The sequence below is a fragment of the Orbicella faveolata genome, unplaced genomic scaffold (genome assembly GCF_042242905.1).
Source record: "Orbicella faveolata isolate gen_17 unplaced genomic scaffold, um_ofav_v1 contig_3, whole genome shotgun sequence".
NCBI classification, from domain to species: domain Eukaryota; kingdom Metazoa; phylum Cnidaria; class Anthozoa; order Scleractinia; family Merulinidae; genus Orbicella; species Orbicella faveolata.
Genome location: NW_028301558.1, coordinates 8,691,179 through 8,702,500, shown reverse-complemented (window position 1 = coordinate 8,702,500; position 11,322 = coordinate 8,691,179). Strand labels below are relative to the sequence as shown.

General features: G+C 40.7%; 1 protein-coding gene across 1 annotated transcript in view; it reads left to right on the top strand.

Moving 5' to 3' along the window:
* LOC110059126 (protein dachsous-like) overlaps positions 1-11,322 on the top strand; it is a 33,072-nt gene that overhangs the window by 3,085 nt on the left and 18,665 nt on the right. The window contains exons 4-16 of the mRNA XM_089297933.1: positions 70-168; positions 1,221-1,328; positions 2,068-2,187; positions 3,103-3,178; positions 3,631-3,737; positions 4,630-4,797; positions 5,315-5,443; positions 5,549-5,707; positions 7,126-7,328; positions 8,504-8,633; positions 9,430-9,521; positions 10,320-10,407; positions 10,947-11,075. Of these exons, the coding sequence (XP_089154059.1) occupies positions 70-168; positions 1,221-1,328; positions 2,068-2,187; positions 3,103-3,178; positions 3,631-3,737; positions 4,630-4,797; positions 5,315-5,443; positions 5,549-5,707; positions 7,126-7,328; positions 8,504-8,633; positions 9,430-9,521; positions 10,320-10,407; positions 10,947-11,075 (1,608 nt within the window). The remainder of the gene's footprint in view (positions 1-69; positions 169-1,220; positions 1,329-2,067; positions 2,188-3,102; positions 3,179-3,630; positions 3,738-4,629; positions 4,798-5,314; positions 5,444-5,548; positions 5,708-7,125; positions 7,329-8,503; positions 8,634-9,429; positions 9,522-10,319; positions 10,408-10,946; positions 11,076-11,322) is intronic.

The following is an 11,322-nucleotide window of genomic DNA, read 5'->3' as shown; positions in this document are numbered from 1 at the left end:
TTTATATCGGGAATTTTAAGTCCCGCTCTAAATAATGCTTTTTTTTTTTTGTATAACATCTTCTTTTAGGCAGTTGACATTAATCAACAGATATTCTCTGCAACAGCCCTGGATGAAGATATTGAAGGAAATGGAGAAATTCTTTACAAGATAATAGATGGAAATGAAGTTTGTATCTTACTGTCCTTTTAAAGCCTACTTAGGTAAAGGGAAAGTCTGCATACGAGCCAATTGGCCCACCAGGCCGGAGCTTATCCCGGTTTCTGTAGCATGAAACGACTAGGAGTATTTCTACTCCCCCCTGGATGGGATGCTAGTCCATCGCAGGGTTGCCCCCAGCATTAAGTTTGCTGGTAACCGTTTATACACCTGGGTGGAGAGAGGTACTGTGAGAGTAAAGTGTCTTGCCCAAGAACACAACAAAATGTCCCTGCCCAGGGCTCGAACCCGGACCGCTTGATTCAGAAACGAGCGCACTTACAACCATGAGGCCACCACACGTCCCACAAAGCCTACTTAGGGCTGTCATTAAGTTCTGAGTCACCTGTAGCCTTGTTTTCCATACCCGAAGCAAATTTGTTACTTTGTGGATGAATTCTATCAACAACAGGCAATTTCACCCATAGCATCAAGGGAAAATCAAGCATTCTCTGCTGTAACAGGTGAACATTAGAGGTTACGGCCCTTAATGCCAGCCCTGCTACTTACCGGTACTGTAGTTTCTGCTTCAGGGTTAAAAAAGATTAATCATTGATCATAAGTTAATACTTAACGATGTTTATATATTAAACGTGAGAAATTAATGGTACATCGCAATCCCATCTTCCAGCCACACCTTCCTAAAACTATAATTTCCACAGATATATGTATAATTAAACCAGCACAAAAAATTGGAAATAAAAATTTGGTCTTAAAATAATATTCATTCAACAATCATTGTGGCTTTTGAAGAAGTTGTTGCATCTACTAGGTATTTAGAAATCTTTATTTACTTACAATACATTGACATGGTTGTAGATCTTAGTTTGTAAAATTACGGCCATGTACAAGGCCAATATATATTATTATATTTTAATTAGTTAATAAACCACTACAAACTACTTTCTTGTGCATTTGCCTTGAGATCACAATATCATAAATTATGTGTAGTGTAAATGACAGGTCTCAGTGTTTTCAGTGAAAATTCCAGGTTGCAACAATAAATTTTCTTTTCTTGCCAGGATGGAATGTTTAAACTGAAGGATGCTTATCACTGCAGTGTGTTGGTGGCAAAAGCTCTGGACTTTGAGTCAAGATCATCATATGTGTTGAACATAACAGCTTCCAATGTTAGTTTGTTGCAGTTACTTGTTGACTTATTATTATTCCATTCGAACCTCTATTAAGTGGCCACTCCTTATTAAGCAGCCAGTTATCAAAGTCCTGAAGTCATTGTAAGAGTTTTAAATGGAAAGGGATGCATAATAAAATTTCATTCAAACACACTTTTATCCTGATTGTCTTGACGTGATTCCATATTTACTAAGCAGTTAACCCAATGGGAGAAATATTCAAAGTACAAATTCAACCCCTATTAAGCAGCCAACGCCTATGAAGTGGCCACCACCCAGTCCCCTGAGGGTGGCTGTATTATTATTATTATTATTATTATTATTATTATTATTATTATTATTATTATTATTATTATTATTTTTATTTTTGGTGGGACACTCTTTGGTTCTAGTAAAATCTACAATTTCTTGTGCAAAAAAGTACTGGTTTAAAGTTCAAAGTAATTCATGCGAATTGTCGTCTTCTTCTTCCTCTTCATCGTCGCCGTCATCTTCTTCATCATCATCATCATCATCATCATCATCTTCATCGTCATTACCACCACTGTCATCATTATCATTGCAACATGGTGTCATGACACTGATACTGTGAAATGTTATGTATTCGTGTCTCGAGTTATTATTTTTCTCCTGATTGCATTGGTCTGTACCTTGTTTGAAAGCCATGATTCATTAAATAAGTCAACTGTTAGCAATTTGGTTCCTCTTACAATGTCATGTCCTTTTATAATTGCAGTATCAGGAGGGCTTCTCCAACTGGACAGTTCTTTCCATATCAGTAGCAGATGAGGATGACCTTCCTGCGAGATTCTCCACTTATGAATACAGAACAATCATTACAGAAGATGCATTTGTGGTAAGATTAATACGTTGTGCACTAGCAATGCTGGAAATGCCAGTCGGACAACACTAGGAGAACTCAACCCACTTAACTGGCAGACACATATCTTAAGCACACACCTTCCTATGCAGGAATTTTTCAGAGCAGATGCCTTGCCTTTAGAAGCATTGATGGCCCCTAATATGCCAGCGCCTCTCCTAAGCAGACACCTTTCCTAAGAAGACATCTTGCGTCCCATATGTAGAGTCTATAATATGGATTTTTTTTAAAGTTTGTGCCTCCCCTAAGCAGACTACTTGCCTAGTAAGCAGACATATCCACTATGTAGAAAAAAGCTAAGTGACATCTTTCCTAAGCAGACACATCCCCTAATAAACAGACACTTTGCCTAAGCAGAGAACACCACCATGCAGCATCCTTTAGAAGACAACTTCGCTGTAAGCGAACACCTGCACTTAGCAAAGACGCTCATCCTTATTGTACCCCAAACAGACACTCATCCTACATGAGCCTGTTTTCTGAGCAGGCACCTATACTAGTGCAAATGTAGATTGTAAGATGACACCTTCGTTAAGTTGACACCTCCTTTAAAGAGACATGCTGCTATGCAGTGCCTGACACCTGTCCTATGGAGAACCTACCCCGGGCAGAGACCTTTTCCAAAGGAACGCCTCCTAAGCAGGCATCTTCCCTAACTAGAAACATAATTATATACTAAGTGAACAAACCAGACACCTTCCTTATGCAGACATTATCAGCAAACACCTATCCCATATGAAGACGTCTGACTAAAACCGCCATCTTCCCTTGGCCTAAGCTGTTTTTAATTTTTAAACACAATTCCCCCACAATTACGAGCTAGTGATACTTCAACCAGCAATTCATACCATAAAATATCATATAATTCTTAAATGGCGTTTGTTTCGACAGGGAACATCCGTTATTCAAGTGATTGCAACTGATCAAGACACAATTAATGAGCCAGTTACATATGAGATTATTGGGTGTAAGTATCAACAGTATCAAGCACACATTCTTTTCAATCTAGTCTGTCCGCAGACATTTGTTTTTTTCTGCGTTTTTTTTTTTTCGTCGCGCGCGAAAGTGAAAATGGAGGCTAGGGCTGTCTTTCCCCAGCCCCACCCCTTGCGTTTTGGCTAGTTCATATCCCACGCGCCGGGTTAATATTTTGCTACGCCTGCGATCTCGACGAATTCAAGACACAATAGAGGATCTGTGTACGTACTACTTTTAATCAGAATCGGGAAGATAATACTTAGGGCTGTCTTAGAGACAGTGAATTTTAAATTTCAGCCACACATTCAATCCACGTACCCTGCAACGATCTTGAATACGCCCACTAGTTGCGACATGTTGAGCTACATTTCTCTACCTACGATTTATCTGTGTTGTTTTGTTGACTTACTTGTGAATTTGTTCGTTTATTTATGATTTCAGCAACCAATAAACACAGCTTGTTTGCCATCAATGAAACCACTGGAGTTATCTCCCTGAATGGCACGCTTGACAGAGAGGCTGTATCCAACTACAGGTTACGAGTCCTGGTAAGTCTTACTGCCTCGAAAGTCTTGCCTGTGTTAATACTCAACTCATGGTGTCATGTTCTCTTAGCGGAAAATAATGCACGCTTGAGGTCTAGAGAAACTGCATGTGGACGCACGAGTGGAACGGAAGTGCTCTCAGCAGTTTTTCTAGACTTCGGCGTGTGGACGGTAGGCCTAACCGCTGCGTTTTCAAATTCCTACGGCGTAGTGGGGACGGGGCCGTAGAGTGTCTGCTAAGTTAATTGGGAGGATCCATATGTTTTGTAGGCGATAGTTAACCCTTCTGGGCCTTGTTCATTATATTAGAACCCACTAAAATAGGAAATATCTTCTGTGTTTCTATTTAATCACAGAAGTACAGCTTTTAAGTCTTTTTTTTATGACACTGTATTTTCCGACTACTCGTACAAGTCTCGGGCTAGAAGTCTAATTGTTAATTAAGTGTATTCTTTTTCATTAATAAGCTGTGTTGTTTATGCTAATTAGAACAATTTCTTCCGTTTACTCTGACTTTTTTCTGTTATATGACTCCAGGGTGTACTTATATCTTAAACCAAGAGCGAGGGCTGTATGGGGAGACTATCGGCCCGAGGTCTTGACAGTACGGACCGAGCGCAGCATGGGCCGTACAAATTAGACCGAGGGCCGATAATTTCCCAATACAGTCCCGAGCAAGCTTGGTTAATAACGTATTTATGAAACGTTTGCAACTACCCGAAAATCTTCAAGAGTGGCCTTGCGGGATCATTCGGGACAGTGCCAGGACCCATACCTAGAGAACATTGGACCGGCAGTGGGGCAATCTGATTGGTTGATGTAGTTATTGGCCCTCTGAAATAACTTAGTTGTATAATAACAATTGCTACTGATTATCTCCTCTTTACATTTGTAGGCTTATTCTTCTTTTCATCTCCCTGATCATGCGGCAGTTGAAATCGAAGTTGGAGACGTGAATGACCACATGCCAATTTTTACAAACAAATATTATTCATTTGTGATCAGAGAGAACGCGCAAATTGATGCCACGGTGGGACAAGTGATGGCGAGTGATGCAGACAAAGTTAGTGCCAGTAGGGCGTTTATTTCAATTTTGTGGTAAATTAAGAAATTGTAATATTTAGAGAGGAAACCACATAAGCCCTAGCTGGTTTTCATGCGGGTGCCCTATCCTGATCGAATTGGAATTTGGAAGTGTGTTTTTAAGGATGGAGGAAAACCTGCGCACCCGGAGAAAAACCCTCGGAGCAAGGCAAGAACCAACAACAAACTCAGCCCACATATGGCACCGGGCCGAAATTGAACCACATTGGTGGGAGGCGAGCGCTCTCACCACTGCGCCAACGCTGCTCTTACATGAAAAAAAAAAAATTATTTACTTTTTTGCAATTCAAGGTTGTAAAGTAATGTTATCATGAAAGCCCTTTAGTTAGCAAAAGAAAGTTTTAAAAGCGGGAAAAAAATTTTTCATTATTTTACGAGCGTTAATTGTTCTTTTCTCCGGTATTAAAGAAACTCCAGCATGTATATCCCCGTATCTTTGTTTTTACTGCTTCTGTTGTGGTTCCTTATCTGTTCAGGGAAACAACGCTACGTTTGCCTATTATTTGCTGGACGGTGGAGGCGATCTCGCCATCGATCCAAATACTGGTGTACTTACTGTGAATGGATCTTTAGACCGCGAAAAGCAAGAGTATTATAACTTTTTGGTGAGAAAGGAAATTGTTTTTTTTTTTAGACTCATCATTGCATTATTTGCACTTGCGTCGAAAACGTCCTCACTTTTTGTCTCGTAATCTGACATTTTTTCTCAGGTTTTCGCCGGAGAAACCCAAACTGTTGAAATGTATAGCAGTAATGTTACCGTGGAAGTCAGAGTGGAAGATAGGAATGACAACAGTCCTCGCTTCGTTGAACCGTTTTATGAAGTAACAGTGAAAGAAGAACAACCCAGTGGAACACCCATCCTACAGGTATTTTTATTTAAAGGTCCGGTAAAACGGGCAACATTTTTCCTCAACTTGTCTCGCAACATTGTTGCATTGCACGTTGAAACACATTGTTGCGCGTATTACCACGTTTGTGACCAACTTGTCTCGCAGCAAAATACAGTGTTGCAAGTTGAGGCAATATGTTGTGCAAAGTAGACTCGAGTTCTACTTTCCGCAACAAATTTTAGTTTTGCTGCTCGTATTACCACTGAAGCTACAACTTGTCTCGCAACAAATTTGAATTCAACGCTTGTGATTGGCTGTCGCGAAGCGCGGCAAATAAAAAAAAAAACATGGCGGACGGTGAAGGCGAGTCTGAATTCGAAGTAGACCAGTAACTCTCGGAAGTCATAAATTTGTCCTGTACAAAGACCTCGAGAGCCATCATAGTCTTTGGGACACCTCGTTTGTCCCTTCAAAACAAGCAGGAAAAAAGGCAAAAGGCCTGGAAGAACTGTCGTAAAAATACAACTTTTCGCCTAGCTACCTGAAACGACACTGAGCTTCATACTGAGAGAACTTCGCTGGCACGGAAAATTAAGAAGAGAATGACGGCCAGACTTCAAAGTGCAACTTCTTCGAAATGCTAAATTATGTTAAAAAAGGCGCCATCTTTATTTACACACGATTAAGCAATTATACCTGTGGAATTCTGCAGACTTGCAACACTGTATTTTGCTGCGAGACAAGTTGGTCACAGACGTGGTAATACGCGCAACAATGTGTTTCAACGTGCAATGCAACAATGTTGCGAGACAAGTCGAACGAAAATGTTGCCCGTTTTACCGGACCTTTATTAAGGTCGTGCTTTTACAAAGGCAATTCAGGCAGCCTCCAACCTACGCCGGCCGGAGAAATTTGGAAACGCAGCTTTATTTCTACGGTTAGGCCTACCGTCCACACTAATCCGTAACGAAAACGGAGCTTTTCGAAAACGCTCTTGAAGCCGGAGGAATATGATAACGCCGGCTTTGTGTTTTCGAGTGGACAGAAAACATTTTGAAAACGGAGCTTTTTGAAAACGATGGCGTCACGATAATCAAGTGATTTCGCTGCCCGAGTTTTCCTCAAACACAAATCTAAACTGACCGCTGATTGCTGTGCTTTTAAATTCTTCCGGCGTAGGGTGGATTGACGTGGCGCTGCCTCGGTCTTTGCTGATAATCAAGAAACCAAAACTCTGGACGTCAAAATGTTCCTACTTTAAAAAGAAAACAGTTTATTTCTTTTTGCGATGCTAAGCTTCAAAATTGCAAATGGTCGATGCTAACTCATAACCAAGTCCAGCTAAAGGCCGCATATTGAAAAATTCAAACCACCCAGGGAACCATTCAGAAAGCTCTTTTTCATCTTGGTCCAGTTTGTCAAAATATTATACACTATGTTTCTTTATTTGTCAGGTTTTCGCCAATGATAGCGACGCTACGTCCAATGCGTATGTGACCTACAGTCTTGTCCCAGATGTCAATAATCACTCTCTGGACTTTTCTATCAGTCCTGTCAATGGAACAATCAGAAGTGCAAAGCAGCTTGATAGAGAGACCATTAGCGAGTACTATCTGACAGTAAAGGCTGAGAATGACGCCGTGCAGAGTCAGAGGAGGTTTGTATGCTACCAAAGAGTTGTGCCCACTGAACAGAAATATTGATAGCTACTTACGAGTGAAAATTCGCAGCCAAGTAACTACTAATCAGATATACTAAATGGATCCATGGCAGCGTCCTCACTGCGCCGGAGAAATTTGAAAACGCAGCTCTTTCTTTACGGTTAGGCCTACCGTCCACACTGATCCGTCCCAGAAACAAAGCTCTTTGGAAGCAGGAATTTGAAAATGCCGGCTGTGCGTTTTAGCGTGGACGGAAAGTATTTTGAAAGCGGAGCTTTTCGAAAAAGATGGCGTCACGATAATCACGTGATCACCTTGACCGAGGTTTCTTCAAACACAAATCCAAAATGGCTGGTGATTGTTGCGTTTTTAAATTCCTCCAACATAGTGTAGACGGAAAACATTTGATGGCTTTTCAGAGTAAAACCTCCGTTTTCAAATTCCTCCGGCGTAGTGTGGACGAAGCCTAAATGAATGAGAAATATTGAAGAGCGAAATTTGCTATAACCTTGGGACCTATTTAGTGTTCATCCTCAGTATGGAAAAGGTCGGTTCGAATTGGTAAATAGACCTCCCTCGGAGTGATTTGGACCAAAAATTCCTCATTCATGACGATGCTCCACATGGATCTGTTTAGTTCTCTAACTGGTTGTTGCCGGGTATTGAATTTTCGTGGGTACAAAACAGCCCATCACAGACACCTTACGGATCTCATATAGCCACGTGAATCAATATGGAATTGTTCAGAAAAGCCTTAATTGTCGAAGGGGTTTAGCAAGGATTGATCGCGCTATAAGAACTAGCGATCTTTTCACACAGGCTGCAGCATTCTACGTTGTTAATAGATTCAGTTGCCATTAGAGCGGTGTTCAGCTGAGTGTCGTAAAAGCAAAACCAAAGAAACCACTCTGGCCAATCACGAAAGACACAGGCAATCCAGTGAACCAATCAAAAGTCAAGCAAATTAATGTAGCTGATACGAAGCGCGGGAAAACCTGTGCGAGTAAGACACGATCGATTTGTTTTGGTTTTACTTCTGGTTGGATGACAAAGTGGCGTGAGTTATGTTTACACCAAATACGAAGCGTATTTATTCAAAACCAAAGCGACATTCGGCATTCAAGTGAAACTGCTCATCTGCCAAACTGTTGTTTTGCCTTTTTTTTTTTAGGTCAAGTACGGTAACAGTCAAAGTCACTCTAGAAGACATCAATGATCATGTCCCAATATTTGATGAGCAGTTTTACACTGAAACGGCTACGGAAGTTGCTGCAGTAAACTCAACGATTCTGACCGTTAAGGTAAGAGTGACTGAAAAAACGTTGAATGCATGTTGAAAACAAAACTCGGATATGCAGGAACTTGTGTAGAAATGAAATTCTGCCTTTTACAATCCGCTTCAACTTGCCTTATTGTGAAAATCCAGTTTGGCTTCGCGTTTTTTTTTTGTTTTTTTTTACCTAGACAGGTCATAACAAGTTCGCACGAAATAGGATAACTTTCAAAGGTGTAGCAAACACATGTAGCAAACCCCTTTAAACTATGTTAACAGCACTTTTTGCACTAGTATGAGAATCTCCGGGGGTATTTCATCGTAATAACAAATACAGAATCAGTAGTGCGCGCACTAACGACCGACAAATTCAAACAAGTGGCGAGTTTTAGCCACCAAAAGGTCACTTGCGGTGATGTCGAAAGTAATGAAACGGAAATAACGACTGTGCATAAATGGCGCCGAATTTGGCTAATAAGCGTTAGAAAACCTTAACAAACTTATGTTTTCTCTCATCAATGTGAGGCTAAGGTTTTAAAACGTAATGTTATTCAAATTCGGCGCCATTTATGGAATCTTTTTATCTAGCGTTATGCTTGGAAGCCGCTGTAGAGAGCCTTATATTCTTCATTGTGTAGTTTAAGCAATAGTTCAATGCGTGTGTATACCTTATGTCTTATATTGTAATAAAAGACTGATGTAGTAATCATTTTGTGTTGTTAAAAAGCAAAGATGGAGTAAAACAATGTGACCAAGCTTTGAACACGGATAATGTTAAGAAATCCGGATTATACAATTCTTCTACCATTTATTTTTCACTACAGGCCACGGACAAAGATTTTGGAGGAAATGGAGCGATAAGGTATTCTTTGGAGGACGGAAACATCGGGAATGTTTTCAAAATTGATGAACTGAGGTATTCAGCTAACCTTTTGAGTGCTTTTTGTTGTTTTTGTTGTTGTTGTTGTTGTTGTTGTTTGTTGTTTTTTTTTTATCATACCTGCTTTTCTACTACCTTACTTATTTACTTACCTCTCTGCCTTCGTGCCCATCAGCTTATTTCTTATTTACGGTCGAAACTAAATTAAGCGGCCTCCTGTTAAGAGGCAAGTTATGAAAGTCCCGAAATTTTTGTCAGCAAAATACTATAAATAAAACTGATATTAACCGGCAGCCTCTTTTAAGCGGCCACTTTTTGGTCGTCCCGTAGAGGGTTTTTTCCCTATTAAGCGGCCGCCCAAAATTCAATACACGTTCTTTGGATTTGTCTCTGAAAAGACGATGACAAATAAGAGTCTGAAATGGAAAGTGCTGGTAAAAGTATTCAAACACTTTTATTATTGTCTTCACGTGATTCCATGTCCCCATGTTTGTATTTGAATAAATTGACGTTTCTACTAAGCCTCATGCATGCTAATTCCTGACAAACCCATTTTTCATTTTCCCGAGGCCATCTCCCATTTCCTCGAGACCGCCGCCCTTTCCCCCAAGGCCACCTCCCATTTCCCCGAAGGTACCTCCCATGTCCTCGAGGGCACCTCCCATTTCCTTCTGGCAACCTCCCATTTCCCTGAGGACACCTCCCATTTCCCAGAGGCCACCTCCCTTTTCCCCGAGGGCACCTCCCATTTCCCCGAGTGTGGCCGTTTTATAGGCTTCGACTGTATTTCTTAATTTGTTTGTTTGTTTGAATTCTGAATTGCCTCATTTTTAGTGGTACCGTAATTCTTGCTGAGGATCTCGACAGGGAGACAGTAGATGTCTATAAGTTGGTTATTACAGCAAAGGATGGAGGCAACCGGGTGAGTGCTGTTATTTCTGTTCCAACTTGTATCATACATGAAACTTTATCTACACAATTTAACATTAAACATGCTAACTGCATGGAAAGTTTGACTGTAATAGAAATGGAATTGAAAATGCCATCCTCTTTGGAAGTTTCTCTTCAGCAACTTCCGCCGCCATTTTGCAGTCAGTCGGGGAAAAGATTCTGTTTTTTTTGTTTTTTTTTTTGCAAATCTTCGTTGCTGCTCGTAGAGGTTTAGATTCTATTTATTCAGTCAGTATCTCCAGACATTGCTCCCTAAGTTGTTAACCCCGTTTAATGCTGTGAAGATACCCCTTGTTGCCTAAAACATTCCGTGGCGAAAAACGCGGGTTCATCTAATTTTTAGGAGATCTTATTTTGCCCTAGTGAGACTTCTGTCAACTGTTTTAAATTTAATTTTTACGTGATAGTCGTGATAAGTTCAGGCAAGGTACACCGAGGTTTACATTTTCTAGCCTTCTGATTTTCATGAGCGCTCTAGCTTATACATGTCACCATCGAATTACCTCGTAGAGCACCACTGTGAACCTCACGGTATTTGTCAGTGACGTCAACGACAACTCGCCCCAGTTTACCTTACCGGGTGGCTACCAGTTTTCTGTTGCGGAAGGAGTCGTTGGGTTGACTGTAGGCGCCGTTAAGGTAAATCAGCAATTTTTTTTCTTAGATTGCAGAGCAGGAAGGGAAAACGGAAGAGAGAAATCATTTTATCTACCTAACGCTGAGAAGCCTTTTAGCCGTGACTCGAGCCATGTTATATTAAAAAAGAAAACATTGTCTGTGTTTCTTCAGCGATTTTGTATAAACGCAAAGGAATGTTTGTGCGAATAAGAAAAGCTGCTAGTAACCGCGACTTGTTGCCCAATGTTTCTACACCTTTTGGAGTTTT